The following is a 26183-nucleotide window of genomic DNA, read 5'->3' on the forward strand; positions in this document are numbered from 1 at the left end:
AAATTAATCTAATTCATTTATAAACTAAAATGTTCCTATTTAAATCTAAATACTTACCTATAAAATAAACCCTAAGATAGCTACAATATAATTAATAATTACATTGTAGCTATGTTAGGGTTAATATTTATTTTACAGGTAAATTGTTAATTATTTTAACTAGGTATAATAGATATTAAATAGTTATTAACTATTTAATATCTACCTAGTTAAAATAATTACCCAATTACCTGTAAAATAAATCCTAACCTAAGTTATAAATACACCTACACTATCAATAAATTTAATAAACTACTAACATCTATCTAAAAATACAATTAAATTAACTAAACTAAATTACAAAAAAACAAACACTAAATTACAAAAAATAAAAAAAAGATTACAAGATATTTAAGCTAATTACACCTATTCTAAGCCCCCTAATAAAATAATAAACCCCCAAAATAAAGAAAATTCCCTGCCCTATTCTAAATTCAACAAATTTCAAAGCTCTTTACCTTACCAGCCCTTAAAAGGGCCTTTTGTGGGGCATGCCCCAAAGAATTCAGCTCTTTTGCATACAAGAAATACAATACCCCCCCCCCCATTACAACCCACCACCCACATACCCCTATTCTAAACCCACCCAAACCCCCCTTAAAAAAGCCTAACACTACCCCCCTGAAGATCTCCCTACCTTGTCTTCACCACACCGGGCCGAACTCCTGATCCGATCCGGGCGATGTCTTCCTCCAAGCGGCAAAGAAGAATTCTTCCTCCGGCGACGTCTTCCTCCAAGCGGCAGCAAAGTCTTCATTCTTCCGGCGGCATCTTCAATCTTCTTTCTTCGCTCCGCCGCCGCGGAGCATCCATCCCGGCCGACTGCTGAACTTGGAATGATGTACCTTTAAATGACGTCATCCAAGATGGCGTCCGCCAAATTACAATTGGCTGATAGGATTCTATCAGCCAATCGGAATTAAGTTAAAAAAATCTGATTGGCTGATTGAATCAGCCAATCAGATTCAAGTTCAATCCGATTGGCTGATCCAATCAGCCAATCGGATTGAGCTCGCATTCTATTGGCTGTTCCGATCAGCCAATAGAATGCGAGCTCAATCTGATTGGCTGATTGGATCAGCCAATCGGATTGAACTTGAATCTGGCTGATTGAATCAGCCAATCAGATTCAAGTTCAATCCGATTGGCTGATCCAATCAGCCAATCAGATTTTTTTAACTTAATTCCGATTGGCTGATAGAATCCTATCAGCCAATCGGAATTCGGCGGACGCCATCTTGGATGACGTCATTTAAAGGTACATCATTCCAAGTTCAGCAGTCGGCCGGGATGGATGCTCCGCGGCGGCGGAGCGAAGAAAGAAGATTGAAGATGCCGCCGGAAGAATGAAGACTTTGCTGCCGCTTGGAGGAAGACGTCGCCGGAGGAAGAATTCTTCTTTGCCGCTTGGAGGAAGACATCGCCCGGATCGGATCAGGAGTTCGGCCCGGTGTGGTGAAGACAAGGTAGGGAGATCTTCAGGGGGGTAGTGTTAGGCTTTTTTAAGGGGGGTTTGGGTGGGTTTAGAATAGGGGTATGTGGGTGGTGGGTTGTAATGGGGGGGGGGGGGTATTGTATTTCTTGTATGCAAAAGAGCTGAATTCTTTGGGGCATGCCCCACAAAAGGCCCTTTTAAGGGCTGGTAAGGTAAAGAGCTTTGAAATTTGTTGAATTTAGAATAGGGCAGGGAATTTTTTTTATTTTGGGGGTTTATTATTTTATTAGGGGGCTTAGAATAGGTGTAATTAGCTTAAATATCTTGTAATCTTTTTTTTATTTTTTGTAATTTAGTGTTTGTTTTTTTTTGTAATTTAGTTTAGTTAATTTAATTGTATTTTTAGATAGATGTTAGTAGTTTATTACATTTATTGATAGTGTAGGTGTATTTGTAACTTAGGTTAGGATTTATTTTACAGGTAATTGGGTAATTATTTTAACTAGGTAGATATTAAATAGTTAATAACTATTTAATATCTATTATACCTAGTTAAAATAATTAACAATTTACCTGTAAAATAAATATTAACCCTAACATAGCTACAATGTAATTATTAATTATATTGTAGCTATCTTAGGGTTTATTTTATAGGTAAGTATTTAGATTTAAATAGGAACATTTTAGTTTATAAATGAATTAGATTAATTTAATATAAATTTAGTTAGGGTTAGATAGAGTTAATATAGTTAATATAAATACTATAGTAACTATATTAACTATATTAACCCTAATATAATTAGGGTTAATATAGTTAATATATATAATGTAATACCTATATTAACTATAATATACTTAGGGTTAATATAGATAATATAGCTGGCGGCGGGGTAGGTAGATTAAATTAGGGGTTAATCATTTTAATAGAGATGGCGGCGGTGTAAGGGGCTTACATTAGGGGTTAATCATTTTAATATAGATGGCAGCGGTGTTAGGGGCTCACTTTAGGGGGTTATAGATATAATATAGCTGGCGGCGGGGTACGGGAGCGGCGGTTTAGGGGTTAATAATTTTATTAGGTTGCAGCGGGGTAAAGGAGCGGCGGTTTAGGGGTTAATAGCATTTTTATTGTTAGGCTAGTGAGGGGGGATAGCGGATAGAGGGTTAGACAGTGCGGGCTATGTTAGGGAGGCGTGTTAGACAGTGCGGGCTATGTTAGGGAGGCGTGTTAGACAGTGCGGGTGTTTTAAACTTTAGTTAGGTTTTATAGGCGCCGGCAGATTCTAACGTGGCGCAAGTCACTGGCGACGCCAGAAATTTGTACTTACGCAGATTTCTGGACATCGCTGGTTTGTCAGACTTACGGCACGTTAGCATCTGACGGCGACCTATATGGGATGGCTCGAGTTGCGAGCTGAAACTGCGGGCGACGCCGGTTCCCTCGCTTGCGCCGCAAACTGCGATCGATATCGGATCGCGCCCCTTGTGTTTTACATAAGCCATAAGTTTACATAAGTGTTAGCACCTTACTTTTATCCCTATTGATCTTTGGGGCGAACTGCATTCAGTACTCCATCTGGGTACTGCATCTGGTGTTCCTGGGTGTTACCTGCTGCCTGGGTTAGCTGGTACACCCTGAGTTATTAGCCTGCTACCACAAGCACACAAGGGTGCTTCAGCTAAATGTTAGTATCCATTTGGCTTTCTATTCAGTGTGGGATTTGTTACATCTCTGATCTACACATGAGGTGCCCCTTTGTCTTTTGTATCCAGGTTTAAACACAGGCCTGACTCGGACCAAGGCCTGCACAAAGGATTGTACATCTGACAGACGTTTGTGCTAAAGAATATGAAGCCTTTCTCCAGGCCCTCCTGAAGAAAAGACAAAGTTCAAGGAATCCTCACCCTGCTCCAAGAGAAACCCTTCGATTTACACCAATAAAGGTATTGACGCCATACCTTATGGTAAATTCTACAAGTAACAGGTTTACAAGCCTGAAGCATGGTATCAATGACCTTCTCAGAAAAACTATGCCTAGCCACTACTAGGCGTTCAATCTCCAAGCAGTCAGCTTCAGAGAATCTAGATTTGAACTTATTAAGGGACCCTGAAGTAGAAGGCCCTTCTTCAAAGGCAATCCCCAAGGGGGAAGAAGTAACATCTTCACCAGATCCGCGAACCAGAATCTGCGAGGCCAGGAAGGCGCTATTAGAATCAGATGCCCTCTCCTGCTTGATACGAGCTATGACTCGAGGAAGGATAACAAATAGAGGGAATAGGCAAGCAAGCCTGAAGTTCCAAAGCACCGCCAGAGCGATGATCAGGGCGGCTAATGGATCTCTTATCTTGAACCGTACTTTGGAAGCTTGGCATTTTAGACGCAACGCCATCAGATCCAACTCCAGAACCCCCTACGTGAGGGTTATCATTGTGAACACCTCCGGATGAAGATCCCACTCCCTGGGTTGAAAGGTCTGCCTGCACAGGAAATCCGTCTCCCAGTCATCCACCCCTGGGATGTGAATGGCAGAGAGGAGACAATCGTGAGACTCCGCCCAATGGAGAATGCGAGTCACCTCCTTCATAGATAAACTCTGGTGATTGAGGTATGCCACTAAGGTGAAGTTGTCTAATTGGAATCTGAGAAACCAGACCAAAGCTAGTTGAGGCCAAGCTGATAAGGCATAGAAGATTGCTCTCAACTCTAGGAATTTTATGGGGAGAGAAGACTCCTCTCAAAGCCAAAGGCCCCGGTCCTTTAAAGAACCCCAAACTGCTCCCCAGCCTGACAGGCTGATGTCCATGGTCACAATCACCTACGATGGTCTCAGGAAGCTTGTACCCTGAGACAGATGGTCCTGGGAAATCCACAAAGAAAGAGAATCTCTTGTTGGGGGATCCAGAGCTATCCTGTGGGAGAGATCAGAGTGGTCTCTGTCACATTGTCTGAGCATGCATAACTGTAGGGGTCTCAGATGGAACTGAGCAAAAGGAATAATGTCAATGGAAGCAACCATTAGACAAATTACTTCCATACACTGAGCCACTGATGGACGGATAGATGACTGAAGTGAAAGGCAAAAAGCAAGAATATTGGATTTCCTGACATCCGTCAGAAAAATCTTCATGGACAGAGAGTCTATAATCATTCCCAAGAAACACACCCTGGTGTCTGGCACCAGGGAACTCTTCTCCAGATTCACATTCCACCCGTTTGTCAGGGTGCCAGGAATCAGACTGAGACGAGAAGAAGTGCAAAAATAATCACACCTTTATTAATAGCAAAAAATAAAAAAGTCCAGGAGTCAAAACCAGAGCTGGTAGTCAGACGAGCCGAGTCAGGAGCCAAAGCGAATAGTCAGACGAGCCGGAATCAGGAACAAGGAAAACAGCAGAGTCAGGAACCAGGAAGGACGTCAGGCAGCCAGGTAATACACAGGAACTCTCACAAACAGGTCTGAGACAACGCAAAGGCAAAGCATACTGAACAGAGGCCCTTTAAATAATAAGTGATGACATCACAATTCTGAGACTGCATCCTGTCTCACATGGATGCACACCAGTCTGGCCATAAAAGGAAGTGCAGGAAATGAGCACTATCCCCCACCTCTCAGGAAGAGAGGTGAGTAAAATGGCTGCCAGCAGCATATGGCAAACACAACAGGGAAAAAACCCTGATACCGTGGGAACGTAGAATAGACAACATCTCTGTATGAGATCTTGCCAACTGAAAAGACGGCGCCTGAACCAAGATGTCGTCCAGGTATGGCGCCACCGCTATTCCCTGAGATCTGACCCACCACCAAAAGGGCCCCTAGAACCCTTGTAAATATTCGAGGAGCCATAGCAAAACCAAAGAGAAGTGCCACAAACTGGTGACCACCGCCAATTGTTTGTCTAGAAGGGCAAACTGCAGGAATTGGTGGTGTTCCCTATGAATAGAAACATAAAGATACGCGTCCTTCAGGTCTATAGTAGTCAAGAACCGATAGGACGGAACCTTGAGAGATTTGTTGATACACTTGAGTTCCAATATGGGACAGAAAGTTCCCTCTTTCTTGGAAACACAGGATTGAATAGAATCCTTGACCCTGTTCCGCCACGGGAACTGGAACAATCACTCCCAAAGAGATAGGATTTATTTTTTTTCTTTAAAAAGAAACTTCCGACCTAGGACCATACAAGATTTCACGGACATAAACATTAGAAATCTCCTCAACAAGAGACAGATTGAGATAACATCTTAGCCCTAAGAACGTCCCCAAAAAAAAAAAAAAAAAAAAAAAAAAAATAGATATATATACACAGATATTATATATACAAAATAACTCTGGGCAAATTATGCAGTCCCAGACAAATCAGAATGAGCTCAATATGAAAGAGATAATAAAATAGTGTCAATAAACAAAAATTAAACTTAAAAGTGCCGAAGAGCACCCAAGAACAACTATATGACACCTGGGATGTATGTCACAAACATTATCCTATATCTCTCAATATGAGAGAATAAAAACAGGAATATATATATATATATATATATATATATATATATATATATATATATATATATATATGAGATAAGGCAAGGCCGCCTTGCTTTTATGCATTGATGGCATGATACATGTTGGGAAAGGTCTGGAAGGCATTCTGTCAGACAGGGATGTGCAGGGATCTGAACCCATGGCTCTGTGCTTCCAAAGTCAGTTCTAATTGAACCAAAGTCTGCAGGTTTCCAGGCTCTTGCTTTTCCAAAGAGCCACTGGAGAACTTTATACATATGAGACCTAATCTGCAGCCATGAAAATTAGTGTCAGCCAATACAGAATATTATGGTTCCCATACCAAGCCCTAGGGATGGACTTGTTAGCTCTAAACCTTCATACTGCATAAAGAAGCAGTAAAAGAAAAAGGTACAGTTAGCCGCCACAAGGTGGCATACCTACATAATAAATTCCAATGAACATTAAAGGCATACAAAAATCTTTTATCTGTTCTCTTCTTAAGGGACTGCCAAAGTACAAAAGGCAGATACAACCTCATATATGGGAAAGCTCTCTGACTTACAAAGAACTACCCTAAAAAAGGAGTGGAAATGTAACACATTAAAACGTATGCAGTACAGAGGTGGGTGCTGCATTTCTGGTTATCTAATGCTTCCTACACATATTAGGAAACAATTAAGGAATTAAATCAGTAAATAAAAACAAACAACTGATAAAAATTAAATTATCCCCACATGGCAATATTCAAAATGATGTGCACCAAGAGGGATAATGATAGTCTGAGGAAAAATACCCTTAGTCGCCACTAAATGGCAGCAGACACCAGGGAAACCTCCGATTCCGTCAGGCAGAAAAACAAGAAACTGACTCCATGAGGCAGCGTAGGTTGACAGTGAAAAACAGGGCCTATGATAAAATGCTCGTAGACGCATGGTCAGAGCTCAAAATCGACCCTGAATTTCCGGCTCACAAATTAACCACTGAACTACAGTGGATAAATAAAAATACACCTCAATATCCTCTCTGAAAGAGCCCTGACACCATAATATTCCCCCCAAAAAAGTGTATCTTACGTGTCCGCAATCAGAGAAATGCGCGCATTGTGATTGCCTCCTAAATAGCCGGCATTAGAAGCGAAAGAACAGCGGTTAGGAAAAAACAATATTAGGGACTGCTGAATAGGAGGCTACTAGATAGTTACGGTCCTCCGCTACTGATCGCTCCCTAAGGCATCTGAAACTATATGAGTAAAAGTCCCAACCATGATCCCAACCATGATCTAAGAAGTCGGATCCTCAGTACCTGTGCCTGCGTATCATTTTGGCACAGTGCAAATTGATTGCGCCAAACTACGCAGAAGAAAAATAACCCACACCATAAACTGCCTTACATGCCAACATGCTATGCATAGGGATTTCGGCATATAACATACAGATAAAATGCCATATGTGTTTCACTCCAGATTTGAGTTAAAATAAGCACATAAAATAAGCACATATAATGTAGGATAAAAGCTCACCAATTCTGCCAACGCGTTTCGGCCCAAAACTGGGCCTTTTTCAAGACTAAGTCTTTAAAAAGGCCCAGTTTTGGGCCGAAACGCGTTGGCAGAATTGGTGAGCTTTTATCCTACATTATATGTTACTTGTTAGCAATATTGCACTATTGTGTATTTCTTTTATAGGTTGGATATAGGGATTACACCCCAGGTTTTACCGGACATTCCTCTACCCACCACATCCATATTATTTGGAACCTTCATTTGAGGAGACTTAAGGAAGATTCACTCACATACACACACCTTCATTTTGGAATTTTATATCACTAACTTTGTTTCAATATTGACTTTTCATCACGGACACTTATTTTCACTTCAACAAAAATCTTTTTTCACTCTTTATTTTATCATTTTTTCTCGTATTTTTTGTATGGACAGTTTTTGACCACTTCCACCTGTTTGTTTTTTGAGGGCCCCCCCCCCCATCCTTTGCATATATTTTTTATTATATTGTTTGTCACCACAGCTTGTCACCTCCCATTTGGTGTTTTTTATGCAATCTTGCACAGTGTTTAGGGAATATTGTACCCAATTTCAGCTATATCTATTCCAATATCATTTTATTACCATCCACATTTTATACAAATCTTTTTTATACTATATGATTGTGTTTTTATATAATTTGTATGTACTGTAACATGGATCCATGATTTTACCCTATAAGTTGTAACTGTGATTAATTGTATCCCATTTGCATTTGTAATAAACTATCACATTTGTATTTATATACAAAATCTGTATTTATCCACATAAGATATCAATAGGAATATTGGTGTCAGCCTTTTGTAAATCTTAGGACGTCGTTTACTTGTTATCCTTTATGATAAGAGTTTTACTCTTATAGTCGTTGGTATATTTTATTTCATTTCCTCTGCCTCCATTTGGCGCTCCTAGGTCTAATTTTTCTTAATTTTAAATTTACATTTAAGGGTTGGCTAGGTACCCTTTTGTACCCAGGAGCTAGTAGGAACACTGTATGAGCGCTGTGAGATATTGTAGTATCTTGATAGGTGAAAAGGTTTAACACAGTGAATGTAGTCCCTGACTGCCCAGGAGACCCTTACTGAGATCCATGTAAATAAATCTGAACCCTAAAAAGGGCATCCATCGTAAGGTCCCCTATAAATCCTAACATAAAAGGATTAACTGCAGACTCATTACAAATACCGGCAAACTGTAGTCTCTATATTTAAACAGTTGCTGCCACTGAGGGTTTTAAAGCGTATTAGCCCACTAGAAAAGCCCCTCAATGTCCACCCACACAGAGAAATTGTGAAAAAGTCCCTTACCCTCATCAGCCCTATTAGACAACAAGCCATGAGGGCAGGGATACAATACTTACGGTTAGAAGTCTTCTTTCTTCTACACCAGCTTCTGGTTTGTCAGTTTCACTGGCTTCTGTCAGGGACTCTGAAACCTCAGCTGTGGGCAGATACTTAATCCTAGGTGTGACAGATCCAGATGACTTCCGACAGGGACCTGGAGAATAGGAAAAGCAGAGTAACCAACCCTGGTTTTCTATATAGGGGTAGCATAAATGTTAGAAGGTAAGGAAGGACTACCTTGCCATCTTCTAACTGCTAAAAGCCACCATTACTCTTACTAAAGAGAATTAAATGGACACAGCATAGCCCCAATCCTTGCTTGCAGGGAAAAGTACCCATTAAAGGATTAAATATCTTCAGACACCATTTTCGCACATCCTCCTGATGATAGAGGCAAAGAATGACTGGGGATTATGGGTAATGGGAGTGACACTTAACAGCTCTGCTGGGGTGTTCTTTGCCTCATCCTGCTGGCCAGGAGTTGAATTCCCACTAGTAATTGGAATGAAATAGTTGACTCTCCATGCCATTGGAAAGAAAACCTAACACTTATCGCTTGTACGCTAACACAATGTTCTTCATATAGAAAAATGCTCTATTTATCTTTAAATATATCTCTATACATTTATATATCTATATATACACAGACACACACGTGTATGAATCTGCATACAAAATAAATACTGTACCCTAGTTGGGCACCATTTTACACAGACTGGCCACTCCATTGGAAACCTCACTATTAAAATACTGAACGAGAACTTTAAAAGCACCCAGAAACGGAAAATATTTTAAATGAAAATGGTGACATATTTTGACACTATAAGCACAGGACTAAATGTAAAGTCCAGCTCTTTGTGTCATTACTAAAACTTTATATAATAACCCAACATCTGTCATTGGCCTATACACATATTTACATGTTAAAGTGACATAAAACAAGTTGGGATAGAGACAAAATATTATAATATGCACTTTAATTACTTTACTGCACATTTATACTGCAGTCCCTCACCATTAACCCTTTCTATTTAGCTTCTGAATTGTAAAGCTCTAACTCCCCCCACACAATTCCTTTTATGGCTGTATCTGTGTTTATTATTCTTTTGGTAAAATGCAAAAGTGAATAGGAATTATCTGCTGGAGCCTGCCTAGAAGCTGTGAACTCAGATCAAATATAATGCCTGTGTCTAAACACTAATAAGAGGGTGGAGTTAGCTGCTACAGGCAGCTTAGCTATGCAATTCATTTTGCTTATTTTTTAAAAATTTTAAAATACTTGCCAGCAATTTTTAAACAATTTTTTTATGCAAACTATTTTAAATTAATTAGCCCTTTTATGATATGTACAAATCTTAACCTGTTTTATGGCACTTTAACATCAGTGACTGCCTGTGCATATGTTATATACATACAGTATATCTCATCATTGTGTGTGTGTGTGTGTGTGTGTGTGTGTGTTTAATATCAATACAGTAAATTTAGCATCATATGTGTATTTGTTAAATACATACAGTATATCCCAGCATGTAATTCTCTGTTTTAAGATTATCCAGCAATTCTTTATAAAAATCATTAAGTAAGAACAGCATACAAACAAATAGCCTTAAATACCAAAATATAAACAAATCAGGTGATCAGTATGATTTTGTTTGATACGCAAGTTTACTATGATATGGATAACAATATGGCACAATCTGGATCTCAGATTCAGGGGCAGGTACCTGTATGTTGATGGGTTATTCTGCATGCTTTTCGGAAGCGGTACCCATGAGGGCTTATATAGAATACAGCGTCACTGTGATATGGGAAGCAGCGCAGACGTAGATTGGTCAGATAGGAGAGGTCAAACACTGCTTTAATGTAGGCATTATCACTGCAGGATAAAAATACATGCACATTATTTAGATCCAACTGGCTTTAAAAAAAAAATCATAATCACTGAACACAGCCAGAGGATCAGACACCTGAAATAAGGTTAGCCAAAAACAACCTGTAAAGTGCTTACTGTGCCAAGTTCCTCACCCATCATTTTGCATTTTGGAAACCATTAGAAAAAAAAAAAAAACAACTCAGCTGTAACCCACTTTTTACAAGTTTTTCAGATGCATTTGCATCATAACACCCCCTATACCTTTGCATGGTGACAGTTCAACAGTAGCTTTTTATTTATCCAGCGGCCAATTACACTTTTCTAGATGCTTTTTGTACTACCAGCCTCTTAAAAAAAAATATATCCTTATGCTCTATTTCAACCAGCATATCTTGTGTGTTTGGGCAGCCATTTTTTCATATTTATTAACGTTTTTGCAAATACAGACATCAGAATGTTCATTTGTGATTGTAATTAAGTGTTTGGGTATTTTAAATGGTTAATTACACATGTTGTGAACTGCACTCAGACTTCTACATCAGTAATGATCAATACTGAAGTAGCCGTCATGTTTTTTTTGTTTTGACGAAGGTCTATGAAAATCACTATAAAAACTTGTTTACATGTGGTTATCTAGATTATCCTTCTATATAATTTATTAATTCTGAGCAGTTTTATTCATTCAAAGGGCAGCTCTTCTAATGAATTGGAAAACAAAAAACAATCTAGCTGCTTAAAGGGACATTATACACATTTTTTCTTTGCATAAATGTTTTGTAGATGATCTATTTATATAGCCCATAAAGTTTTTTTTTTTAAATAACTGTATAGTTTAGCTTATTTTTAAATAACATTGCTCTGATTTTAAGACTCCTAACCAAGCTTTATGTGAATACCGTCAGCTACCTTCTCCAGCTTGCTCCTGTTTGTGTAAAGCAGTGATTTTTAACCTTTTTTTTGCAGTGGCACACTTTTACATTAAAAAATCCTGTGGCACACCACCACCCCAAAATTTATAAAAAAATCACACATTGTAGCCTAATACAGCATATATATATATATATACACATACACACAAACACATACTGTATGTATTGTGCTGTTATGCCATGCCTCCTACAAACTACCTCTGCACTGGGAGTAAAAAACAAGCAAAGTTTAAAAAATATGTCACACTGTTGTCAGTCTGCCGTGGCACACCTGAGGATCTCTCACGGCACACTAGTGTGCCACGGCACACTGGTTGAAAAACACTGGTGTAAAGGGTCTTTTCATATGCAAAAGAAGGGGGAGGGGGGGGAAAGTGTCTTATTTGCCACTTGCAGTGGGCTTTCCAGCTACCTTTTCAACAGAGCCAAACTGACAGCTTCTAAGTAAGTTTTTAAACAGTTTTATACTGGATTTTTATATCAGTATCTGTGCATCTTATTATTTATAGTAGTGTCTATTACATGCAGTTATATGAAAATGATTGTATACTGTCCCTTTAATATGTTTGCAAATGACCTGTGAAGATTCTAGTAGCAGGGATGATTTTAATGTTCCTGTGAGAACAGACCTGTCATGCACAGATTTTATTTTGCCAAGCAAATGAAAAACTCTCAAAATATATTTGGAAAAACAGTCACCTAGATTACGAGTCTTGCGTTAGCCTTAAAAAGCAGTGTTGAGAGGTCCCAATGCGGCTTTTTTTCCTAACGCTGGTATTACGAGTCCTGCAGGTACAGGTGTACCGCTCACTTTTTTGGCCAGATTCGGGAATACCGCAAATCCACTTACGTCAACTGCGTATCCTATATTTTCAATGGGACTTGCATAACGCCGGTATTATGAGTCTTCCAAAAAGTGAGCGGTACAGCCTCTCCTGTCAAGACTGATACCGCATTAAAAAGTCAGTAGTTAAGAGTTTTATGGGCTAACGCTGTAGTATAAAACTCTTAAAGGGACACTCAGGTTTTATTAAATTTTCATGATTCAGATACAGCATGCAATTTTAAACAACTTTCCAATTTACTTCCATTAAAAAAAAAAAAATGTGCACAGTCTTTTATATTTACACTTTTTTTGAGTCACCAGCTCCTACTGAAGCATGTGCAAGAACGCAGACTATACGTATATGCATTTGTGATTGGCTGATTGCTATCACATGGTACAGGGGGAGTGGAAATATACATAACTTTGAAATGTGTTAGAAAAGAATCTACTACTCATTTGAAATTCAGAGTAAGTGCTATTGTATTGTCTTGTTATCTTGCATTTGTTGATTATGCAAATCTGCTGTGTTTACTGGTCCTTTAACTAAAGTGCTAAAAAGTACACTAACACCCATAAACTACCTATTAACCCCTAAAACGAGGCCCCCCCCCATCGCAAACAATAAAAAAAAAATTAACCCCTAATCTGCCAAACCGGACATCGCCGCAACTATAAAAATATATTAACACCTAAACCGCCACCCTCCCGCATTGCAAACACTAGTTAAATTTTATTAACCCCTAATCTGCCGTCCCTAACATCGCCGCAACTATATTAAATGTATTAACCCCTAAACCTAAGTCTAACCATAACCCTAACACCCCCTAACTTAAATATAATTTAAATTAATCTAAATAAAAATTACTACAATTCACAAAATTATTCCTATTTAAAACTAAATACTTACCTATAAAATAAACCCTAAGATAGCTACAATATAACTAATAGTTACATTGTAGCTATCTTAGGGTTTATTTTTATTTTACAGGCAACTTTGTATTTATTTTAACTAGGTACAATAGCTATTAAATATTTATTAACTATTTAATAGCTACCTAGTTGAAATAAATCCTAACCTAAGTTACAATTACACCTAACACTACACTATAATTAAATTACCTAAACTAAATACAATAAAAAAAAAAAATGTATCTAAAGTACGAAAAAACCCCCACTAAATTACATAAAATAATAAAATAATTACAACTGATCCAATCAGCCAATAGAATGCCAGCTCAATCCTATTGGCTGATTGGATCTTGAAGATGGAGCCGCTCCGGATGGCTGAAGATAGAAGATGCTGCCTGGATGAAGACTTCTGCCCGTCTGGAGGACCTCTTCTGGCCGGCTTCGATGAAGACTTCTGCCCATCTGGAGGACCACTTCGCCCGGCTTCGTTCAGGACTTCAGCCCGGCTGGGTGAAGACTTCTCAAGGTAGGGTGATCTTCAAGGGGTTAGTGTTAGGTTTTATTAAGGGGGGGACTGGGTGGGTTTTAGAGTAGGGTTGGGTGGTGGGTTATTGTACCTTTTTTTTTTTTACAGGTAAGAGCTGATTACTTTGGGGCAATGCCCCGCAAAAGGCCCTTTTAAGGGCTATTTGTAATTTAGTATAGGGTATGGCTTTTTTATTTTATTAGGGGGATTAGATTAGGTGTAATTAGTTTTAAAAAAAAACTTGTAATTATTTTCTGTAATTTAGTGTTTGGTTTTTCATACTTTAGATAATTGTTTTAAATTGTATTTAATTGTATTTAGTTTAGGTAATTAATTTAATTATAGTGTAGTGTTAGGTGTAATTGTAACTTAGGTTAGGATTTATTTTACAGGTAAATTTGAATTTTTTTTAACTAGGTAGCTATTAAAAATAGTTAATAACTATTTAGTAACTATTCTACCTAGTTAAAATAAATACAAACTTGCCTGTAAAATTAAAATAACCCCTAAGATAGCTACAATGTAACTATTAGTTATATTGTAGCTACTTTAGGGTTTATTTCATAGGTAAGAATTTAGTTTTAAATAGGAATTATTTAGTTAATGATAGTTATTTTATTTAGATTTATTTAAATTATATTTAAAGTAGGGGGTGTTAGACTTAGATTTAGGGGTTAATAAGTGTAGGTAGGTTGCGGCGACATTGGGGGTAGCAGATTAGGGGTTAATAAATATAATGTAGGGTTCGGCAATGTTGGGGGCAGCAGATTAGGGGTTCATAAGTATAATGTAGGTGGCGGCGGTGTCCGGAGCAGCAGATTAGGGGTTAATAATATAATGTAGGTTGCGGAAATGTCGGGGGCGGCAGATTAGGGGTTAATAAGTGTAAGATTAGGGGTGTTTAGACTCGGGGTTCATGTTAGGGTGTTAGGTGTAGACAAAGTGTTTCCCCATAGGAATCAATGGGGCTGCGTTAGGAGCTTTACGCTGTTTTTTGCAGGTGTTATGTTTTTTTCCAGCCGGCTCTCCCCCATTGATTCCTATGGGGAAATCGTGCACGAGCACGTTTTACCAGCTCACCGCTACCGTAAGCAGCGCTGGTATTGAGGTGAGATATGGAGCTACATTTTGCTCTTCGCTCACTTTTTTGCGGCTAACACCGGGTTTCTAAAAACCCGTAATACCAGTGTTGTCTGTAGGTGAGCGGTGAGGGAAAACTGCTCGTTAGCACCGCACAGCCTTACCGACAAAACTCGTAATCTAGGCGATTGTTTCTTTAAAGGGTTATTAAACTGTAAATAAATACTAGGTATAATGATGTATTCAAAGTAAAGATTAGCCTGAGAATAATAATATGCAGAAATAGATGTATTTAATTCTATTTAAATGCTGAATAAAATGTGTAATTCTTTAGTGTCCAAAAAGCAATAGGTGCCCCCATGTAACCAGGTTCCTTTGTCTACTGTTCCCTGCTAATGCCAGTTAAGCTATAAATCAGTCACTAGGGAGATTACATTTAAAAACATTTCTTATGTGGTGCAGACATAGCATAGCTATAAAAAAAAATGGTTTCCAGGGAGCGGAGCTTGGCCACCTTGAGGAATGGCGCTTAGACGTATAGCTCCTAGGCCCACTTCTATCAATCCTAATAAAAATAGCCGTCTCCAACTCATAGCAACCTGCTCATGAGCTGCAATCACTTACAGTGTCCTGCTGACACAAACTGGAGGAGATCCGACACGGACCGCGACACACTGCGGCGCTGACAAGCAGGAGGACAGTGAGCAGGAGCGGCGGATCTGTGACACAGCTTCAAATCACGCTGTACAAGCAGGATAAGCAAACCGCTCAAGCTTAACTGCTCAGGAACATCTCAGCAGGTAAAAGACGGCTGCCTCTGTGTGGTTGGGCAAATATGCACATCATAAGCCCTGCAGTAAATAGCGTGACCGGTACACAGGACCCTCAGTCAAATTTACGCAGCAACAATTAGGGAGAGCTGCAAGCACAGACTTGGAATACTCGTCCCTGGAAAGTGTTGTACTCAGCTGAGGCCTCAACTAATCACAATACTTAGGGCCTAACACCCTTCAGAAAGTCCCACTATGTTACCAGAATCAGCAGATATCTAGCTACTATACATATTGATATTGTGACGTAGCAGAACACCAATCAGTTAACTATCACGTAAGGGTGAAGGCAGGGAGCAAAGGATAAGAGTATATAACTGCACATAAAATACACAGTAAGGGGAGAGCAGAAGTTTTCACCTTACCACAAGATCCCCCTATTACATTTAACACAACTAGCTGCCACATGAGAACAGAATTTCCTCTGAAAGGTCAGAGTGTTGGGAATAGGGATGGGCGAATGTGTAAATTTCAGAATTTGAATGTTAGAACGAATGTTATTACCAAAAATCGAATTACACAAATCAGAATGTTGATACGAAGGAATATTCTTAAATTCTATAATTGAATGCTATTTACAATTTTTTGAATGTCACTTTCAAATTTGAATGTCCAAATTCGAAATTTCGAATTTAACATTCTATTTAAAGGGACAGTATACACTCATTTTCAAATAACTGAATGTAATAGACACTACTATAAAGAATAAGATGCACAGATACTGATATAAAAATCCAGTATAAAACTGTTTAAAAACGTACTTAGAAGCTGTCAGTTTAGCTCTGTTGAAAAGGTAGCTGGAAAGCCCACTGCAAGTGGGAAATAAGACCCCCCCCTCCCCCTTCTTTTGCATATGAAAAGTCCCTTTACAAACAGGAGCAAGCTGGAGAAGGTAACTGACGGTATTCACATAAAACTTTGGGGCTTGGCTAGGAGTCTGAAAATCAGAGCAATGTTATTTCAAAATAATCAAAACTATACATTTTTTTTATTAAAAAAAAAAAACAAAAAAAAAAAAACAACTTAATGGGCTATATAAATAGATCTATAAAACATTTATGCAAAGAAAAAATGAGTGCATAATGTCCCTTTAACAAATACTATTCAGAAATTCATGTGGTAGGGAATATTAGTAAATTGATACATAGATACAAATATATCAATTCAAATGTTTCTATTTTGATCGAATATTGCATAATTTAAATATTACATTTAAATAAAGCATTATAGAAATACTATTACAAATATATAAATTCAAATTTTTTGAATATTACATTTAAAGAAAGCATTAGAAATACTATTACAAATATATAAATTTGAATTTTTCGAAACTAATATTTTCGATTGTAATCGTAAAATTCAAAAACAAATATTCGAAAATTGAATGTTAGAATGTTATGTAAACATTCGAAATTCGATTCGAACGAACGTGTTAAAATTAGTTTCATTTTTTGAATGTTGCGAAACATTCGCCCATCCCTAGTTGGTAACATCAGCACAGATTCACCAGAGTAATGCCAGGACGAAAATCTAACTTTCCAACTCCAAAATGCTACAAAATTACCTAAAACCACTAGAGACAAACCCTCTGCCTCTTGTTACTGTAATAGATGATCACTACCGAATAGGCCACAGAACCATCCGCCACACCCTGACAACTCTGCAAATCTCACTAGGGAAGACCTAAAGTCTTTATGTACAAAAGACGACATTAAAGATATTATGTCAGAGGTTAAAACTTGGTACGGTGATCTGAAAAGAGACCTGACACAGGGTGACAAAAAGAGTCACGAACCTAGAGGAAAATCATAACACCATGTATGATGACATCCAACATATGTCCTGACTGGTTCATGAACAGGATAGAACGATACACCATCTAATGGAGAAGGTGGAAGATCTGGACAACCGGGGGAGGAGAAATCATCTGTTCAATTTTAAGAATAAAGACGACATATTGAGATTCGCCAGGCAGAAACACCACATCACCCACGCAGGCAATCGAATCCAAATATTTGCCGATCTTAGCCCTGTCACATTACAGAAGAGAAGGAATCTAAACTACATAACTTCAGAATTAAGAGATCATAAAATAATATACAGATGGGGCTTCCCTGTGAGCATAATAGCTACATGGGGAGACACTACAGCCATCCTCAAAACCGCAGATGACCTACCCAAATTCTGTGAACTGCTGCAGATCAACATCCCAACACAGGAACCTCTACAACGTTCCCCCGAAAACTATGCAACCAACAGCGGCCCGGAAAAGATTTCACACCACCTAATTCTACGCCAGAAAATGCTACAAATTCACAATCATCCACCTCTTCCTCTTGCTTTGATCCTAAAGACACTGACAAGCTCCTTGACACGGTCTGCTCAAAAGGACTCTAATTATGCTGAGGCGGCTACAGGTTGTACGTTTTATATGTTTATACCTTTCTGTATAGGATTGGGGAAGGGCCCACTTCCCTCTATTACAGTTATAGTTGCAGTATTTAAGCAATCCAAGTTAGAATATTGTTAATTTACTAAACTGTTTTCTTACTAAGGTTTTATTATTGTTTTGCATAACCAATTGTAATACAATTGTTTTAGACGTGTGTTAGCCTACTATAGGCCTCCTTACTACCCAACCAGGACATACATTAGGAGCACTCTCTCCAGCACTTCCTCAACAAAACAGACATCTTTTTCACATAACCTATTTACACGTCACAATAAATACAATCACACCCTAGACTACCATAATGTCAGATCCAACACTTGCACCTTCACGCCCCTTAACTCGGATTTCCATAAACCCTAAAGGCCTTAACAGTCCTGAAAAAAAGATTGATAGCTTTTAGAAAACTGCACGGGAATGCTGGAGACATCATCTTTGTGCAGGAGACCCACTTCAAGAAGGGGAGGGAACCCAAATTAATTAACAGTAGATACAGAACATCATTTCACGCCTCGGGCAATACTAAGAGAGGGGGAGTGGGCATTTTACTTAACAACTCAATCGAATTGCAACCCACACAAATACGGTAAAAGGCTCCAACGGCGAATAAATCATAGTAATTGGCCTTCTAGTCGGAATACAGGTGATTTAGCAAACATTTATCTCCCAAACTAAGATCAACACCAGACCTTCAAGCAAATAACACAATTACTCCTACAACATACTAAAGGTACACTATTTTTGGGTGGGGACTTCAATCTGCCACTTAACCCTACCTTGGATACCTCAACAGGACAAACCAGTACACCAAAAAAGGCCATCAAGGCTATAAACACTCAGATACAGCAACTCAAAATACACACCCCACCTTGTGGGACTACGCTTTTTATTCCCATCCACATCAAATATACACCAGAATTGACTCTTTTAAGTGACCAAATCGGACTCTCAATGATAAAAATACATCACCATACTCCCAATCACTTGGTCAGACCACGCACCCATACGTTGTCAGCTTGAATGGCCAAATACACCAAGGTAACCATTTCTTTGGAGACTGGACGAATCCCTTTTAGATGACACCATAATCAAGTCAGAGATAGACACTACACTAGGGCACTACTTTAAAGAGAACACAAATGGAGACACAACTCACATTATGCTGTGGGAAGCACATAAATGTGCAGTAAGGGGAGATTTTATTAAGTACAAAGCCAGAGACGTTAAAAATAATAGACAATTTCTGAATTCCACATTATCCCAAATTCGCTATTGGAAAGCAGAGCACAAAAAACACCCCTCGTCCAAGGATATCCTTGTATCCCTAAAGCAAGTTAGAAATGATTTAAACATACATCTTACTAGAGAGTACCAGCGTAAATCCACTTTACTGAAACAAAAATATTTTGACTTAAACAACAAAACAGAATACCCCCCTTTTTTTTCCCCTTCTTTTTCTTTTCCTTCTCAGCGAGGTTCTAAATACCTTACTTTACATCTTAGCAAACAATGGTTGACCATCTATGTTAGTAAGAACAATCCTGGTATGCCCCTTTGCAATATATGTAAACTATTAGCCCGTTCAGAGAACTAGAAAGCAGTACTCAGGCTATCTCTTCCCCTATGATGGGTTTTCGTTAACCCTTTCTGGGTAGCTTTGGGCGATTCTACCTACCTATGGACTAAGGACCGTGTCTCTGAGCAAACCTTCCAGTGTGAGCATATATCGTGTCCCATGTGGTATATTGAAATCGTTATACGGTTTAAAGCTGTTACTTATATACCTGTTCATACTGATATTTTTCTTTTTGTTCTGTAATGTCAACTACCTGAATAATAAAAATAAAAAAAATATATTTAAAAAAAAACAAAAAAAAAAACACAATAAAACAGGCTCGTCTTTGGCGAAAACCCTTAAGCGTAAACAACTAAATACACATATTTACATGACAACTGACAAACAGGGCCACATTCACAAAGACAGCAAAAACATTGCCAAAATATTTAGACAATATTACGAGGAATTGTACAACTTAAACAATCATTGCTCTCAAAATGACAGACAACTTTACGTCTGACTTGAACCTTTCCACTTTGGAAAAACAGGACGCAGACAGTCTCAACGAGCCAATCTCTTCAGAAGAGATCAAATCTGCCATAAAAAGCATGCCCAATGGGAAGAGCCCAGGCCCAGACGGACTTAGTATAAGGTACTATAAGACATACTTACATCATGTTCTACATCCCCTTACATCTTTATTTAATTCACTATTGACAGAAGGTGGCTTCACTGACCAAATGCTGAGAGCACACAACGATACTCCCTAAACAAGGGAAAAATCTGGATAGACCAGAAAACTTTCACCCCATCTTCCTGCTAAACTCTGACATCAAAATATTTGCTAAAGTCCTGGCCACTAGAATAAATAAACACTTACCAAAACCGATACACCGTAATCAAGTGGGATTTGTCCCTGTCAGAGAGGCACGTGACAATACCCTGAAAATATCCCAACTCATAACATATGCCCAACAAAATAACAAGCCTATGATACTGGTTTCCACAGACGCAGAGAAAGCCTTTGATAGGGTGCATTGGCAATTCCGAAGGTCAATTCTGGAGAAAATGAAATTTGACAATACCATTATAAAGAACATTCTCTCTCTTTACCGCTCACCCACAGAACAGGTTAAGGTGATTGGCCTCTTATCCAATAAATTTCACATAAGAAATGGCACACACGTCAGGGCTGTCCACTCTCACTCAGTCTCTTTGCAATCTCCATCGAAGCCTTCGCACAAAAGATACGTGGTGAACCACAAATTGCAGGAATACACACAAGAACACAAGTTGGCCCTGTATGCAGATGACATAATGCTCACACTGACAAACGCAGAGACTTCTGTATTGAAAACCCTGGAAGTCTTCAGGGAATATGGTAATGTGTCAAACTTCCACCTCAATTTAAATAAATCCAAAATACTAAACATCACTTACGAACCCAGCTTCATATCCAGATCATTACAACAATGCCCCCTGAAAAAACAGCAAATCAAAATGAAATATTTGGGGGATCTATCTCTCACCAGACCCCCAAATAATATTTAAATCTAATTACAAATGCATTAAAGGCGAATTGGTTGCAGATCTTTCCAGTTGGAGAAATAAGACAATATCCTGGCTTGGCCGGATTAATGTGGTAAAAATGTATTTATTACCTAGACTGTTGTACTTACTACAAACCACACCTATACCACTACCAATAAATTACCTGCAGAAAATCCAATCCTTTCTAGAACAATATAATTGGGGAGGTTAGACCCAGGGTAGCTAGATGCACGCTGTATTTACCAAAGGACAGAGGAAGTTTGGGAGTACCAAATATCCTAATTTACAAAACACGCTATAACACTTCATAGGCTTCTAGATGTAAAATAAAGACTGGGTCCAATTGGACCGAGATTTATTTGAAACCAATAATGTGGGAACGTTCGCTTGGATAAAAACGGCTCATAAACCAAAAGCGACTCTTACATACCCAATGTATTTAGACTTTTTCTCTATCTGGGATAAAATCTTGCACACTTCAACAAACATCTTGACAATGCACACTCCGCTGATGCCTATACTACACAACCCCTTACTCCCCTGGAATAATAAAGTGACCCTACATGATAAACATACAAACCTTAGCTAAGGGATAATAGGTAGTTTAATGGAGGACGGCAAACTTAAAACCCTCAATGAGATCTTGGAGGACACACCTGATATATCAATGACCTGGTTATTGCATGCACAACTTAATCACTACTTAACAACGCACCCACAGAAACAGTAAATTACAAGACAAGTAACCACATTTGAGACTCTATGCCTCAAGTCCGCAACCACACATCATGCTATATCTTTACTATACTCTTACTTTTAGAGGACACACATCTACTCCCCACATACACCAAAGCTTGGGAAATGAACTTTTGGGGCACGTCACATTTCAGGAATGGCAGACAGCCTTTCAGATAACAAAAAAAAAAAAAAAAAAAAAAAAAACTCAATATCAGCGAGAATTCAAGAATCTAGTTACAAGTTCCTGTCCAGATGGTACCTTACACCTTGTATACTCAAGCGAATATACAAATCTGCCTCAGGGAAGTGCTATGGAGAGACCGTGGGTAAGACGGTACACCAAGACACATCTGATGGGACTTCCCTAAACTAGATATGTACTGGACTGACATACTCACTCATATTAAAAACTCTTATTTCTGACACTACCTAAATTCAACAACAAGGCATATACAGCTTTGATGATGATCATGCTGAATAGCGGTAAGATGCTAATCCCAAACGACACCAACATTTGAAGAATGGAAATGCAATATAGACGTGCTGATACATTTAGAGAGATATCACCACATACAATAGGGCACTACAGACCTGCACGAAACCATGCCGGACATCTAGAAGACACATAGAACACTACAACATACAGGAAGATAGGGACACAACACACTATACATTTCAACCCGATAGGTACACATGGACACAATAAGATGTTGACACTGCAGTCCGAAATACTCCAATTAAAATGTTTACCTGTACTGTGATATTATGCTGCAATGTTGGCTTCAGCTCAATTGATCTCACATCATTCTCTAACCACATATGGACAACTGTAATAATCTGAAATTTTTATGGATTTAAGGTTGCAACATCAACAGCTGAGGAATCTGATGACTATCTCTTGTATTACCTTGCCCCAACAAGCGAGACTGTCTTTGTTTATAAAGTATACGACTTTACAATACTGTTTATTGATTTATTAATAAAGTTCTTTTGAAAATTAAAAAAAAAAAAGTTTCCAATTTTATCTATTATCAAATTTGCTCCATTCCCATGATATTCTGTGTTGAAGAGATGAAGAGATACCTAGGTAGACATCTGGAGCACTACATGGTATGAAATAGTGCTGCCACCCAGTGCTCTTGCAAAACTGCCGTCATATAGTGCTCCAGAAAATGGTCTGGCTCCTAAGCATACGTCCCTGCTTGTCAACAAAAGATACTAATAGAATGAAGAAACAATTGATAATAGAAGTAAATTAGAGAGTTGTTGCATCATAAAATATAAATTTTGTTTTCCATATCCCTTTAAATATGCAATTAACCACTTTGCTAACGTAAAGGGGCTAATCCCATAGTGTTATACAACGTCTAGTGTTAAAATTACATTTTCTAATGAATCAGAGCATGTTTTTTGTTTTTGTTTACTACAATGATCCTTTATGTACAAACATTTAATTGGCTGCAATTGTGGCATTAAATAATTTTATTTTCTTATAAAACCAAGCTACCTATCAGCAGCTAAACATCACATTTCTTTAATCTCCCTTGAAATAAATGTACCATGGACACTGGAGAGAATAGTTTTTAGAAAGATTGTCACTGATTTGGGTGAACACTGCAAAAAAAGACACCCTGCTGTAGGAGATTATAGACCTGTCCCAATAGCTTTTTATCAGCAGAGATGAGATGTAGCTCCCAGAAACTCACCTGTCCCTCTGGCACTGACTTTCATAGCTGAAGGCGCATTTCATGATGCTGTCCAGAGTCATTAGGCTGACATGCTGGAAAAGCTCCACTGGTTTCTTCTCTGGGATCAGTTTCTCCCATTTATCCTGACAATGACATTAATACAAAGTATCAGGTAAGAATTATACATTTCTTAGTAGACATTGTAGTTATTATAGAAACATAGGCATGTGGTTCTTATCCGCTGTAAAAATGTAGATTTCTAACAAGCCTGACCACAATTCTTACAAAGTATAAATCTAAAGGGACATTTAAAACTACAGTATTTTATAAGAAAAGTATTGAGGTTATCCCAGCCTCCCTCTAGTCACATGTACCGCCATGTTGGAATCTAGCTTTCACTGCATTCCAGTGCTGATGTGTTTGCACTTGTGGAGTAACTCTCCCTCAGATACCTGCAGCGTTATCTAGGTTTCAAAATGGCAGCACTCATAATTAAATGGAGGTGCATGACTAGGGTTGCCAGTAGTCTTCCATCTAAATACTGAGCAATCTGTTAGTGACTGGGCATGTATGTATGTATTGTATGTATTGGATACTTGTAAATCGCGGCTAATCACCCGTAAGGGTCTCAAGGTGCTGCTTATTTTATTGACCTCGGAAGGATGAAAGGCTGAGTGGACCTCACCGGGGATCGAACCTGCAACCCTTGGATTGCTACAGAGATCAGCCACAGTGCCTTAGCATGCTGAGCTGTCTGTCCGGCTTCGATGGTTGGTAAAGCTCTACCTTAGCCGCCACTCTTAGCGGTAGATTTAACAAGCAGCTAATGCTGCTATCTACCCCTGTAGTTTCAGGTTACCCTGAAACGTAAGTTAAGAAGCAGTGGTCTTAAGACTGCTACTCCTCAACACATCCGCCACCTCTGAGGTTATGATTGACACCCCCTGATAGCGGTCAATTGGCCATGAATGTGTAGGTATTGCACAAGCATTTCACACAAAATGCTTGTGCAATGATAAATGCCGACAGCATACGCTGTCGGCATTTATCGATGTCAGGCGGACATGATCCGCTACAGTGGATCATGTCCACCCGACACATGATAAATCGGTCCATTAATCTCATCACAACTGAGCAGTCATTTTACCCCTCGACTTCTCGTTATATAAAAAAAAAAAATGCATTTTACCTCTTTAGCTGACAGAAACACAAGTAAACAGAAGAGATTGGGCCCCTTTAACTGCCCTTCACATTCTGCTCCATATTTGTAATGCATAGTAGACCTTTTATTTGACAAAAATATAATGGACATTTAAGTGTCCAGCATTTTTGGGAGGATTTTACTGGATAGCCTGATAAAATATTGGATTTGTCCCGATGAATACTGAACACATGGCAACCCTATGCATGACGTGTTTAGTGTTCTTTTAATTAATTTGTAGGATAGCCTTGTGCATATCCCAGGCCTATAGAGGCACCTATAGCTGTCTTGCAGACCCAGCATTGGGGGATTTATAGATTTTTAAAGGGACATAAAAACTTGAAATTGAAATGCTCATGAGTGCATTTGAGTTTTGAACAGAAGCATTTTTGCAATTCACATTTATATTTATGATTCTAGCAAACGCTATGAATGTTTGAGTTAAAGTTTTTACTGTGCATAGAGCATAAGTATATCTGCATTGTGCAATACACATTCAAATACTGCACCATTTCTTATATTATCAATGACTGAATGTGCATTACCACTAATACAGGCCACCAACTTGTATTAGCAAAAATGCATCTAATACAAGTATATTGCAAAAATGCTTCTCTCCAAAACTGCTCTCGTGCACATTTCCGTTTGGACCATTATACTTCTTCAGTCCAGTAACATGATTTACTATACAAACTATAGAATAAACCTATCAATTGACGTTCCTTTCCCAGGCAATATCATTAAATAGTAACTAAGATGACAACAAGAATATTGTTGTTTTTTTAAAAAAAAAGTTTGTCTTAATGTCAATAAAGTACTGGTCATCTTACATCATATACATATCTTTGTGTTCAGCCATGTGTTACTCAGAGCCTCATCTCTATAGTTTATTATTATCATCAGAGAATGGCACTAGAGTGTAGAGCTGTATAAATTCTAAACTTCTGATTAGTGCAGATGCACTAAACACCACTTGTCTGTTCCTCAATTACATGAACAGAGCATATTATCTAATCAGAGGCTATAGAAGTATATTGCTAACTATTCTGAGGCTACAGAGAACTGGAATATCCCTTTAACCTCTTACACATTTTTCTAATCACATCATCTTTGGAACAGTTATCACAGCCTTTGGTTGAGCTAATCATCTTGAATCTGCAGGATG

The 26183-nt window shown here is 38.4% G+C and overlaps 1 protein-coding gene across 1 annotated transcript in view; it reads right to left on the reverse strand.

Annotated features, from left to right (window-relative positions):
• The window catches only part of LOC128641007 (cytochrome P450 4B1), a 65823-nt gene that overhangs the window by 22307 nt on the left and 17333 nt on the right, over positions 1–26183 (reverse strand). The window contains exons 5-6 of the mRNA XM_053693517.1: positions 23836–23960; positions 10585–10736 (exon numbers count right to left, since the gene is read on the reverse strand). Of these exons, the coding sequence (XP_053549492.1) occupies positions 10585–10736; positions 23836–23960 (277 nt within the window). The remainder of the gene's footprint in view (positions 1–10584; positions 10737–23835; positions 23961–26183) is intronic.

This window comes from Bombina bombina, chromosome 10 (assembly GCF_027579735.1).
Source record: "Bombina bombina isolate aBomBom1 chromosome 10, aBomBom1.pri, whole genome shotgun sequence".
Classification (NCBI taxonomy): domain Eukaryota; kingdom Metazoa; phylum Chordata; class Amphibia; order Anura; family Bombinatoridae; genus Bombina; species Bombina bombina.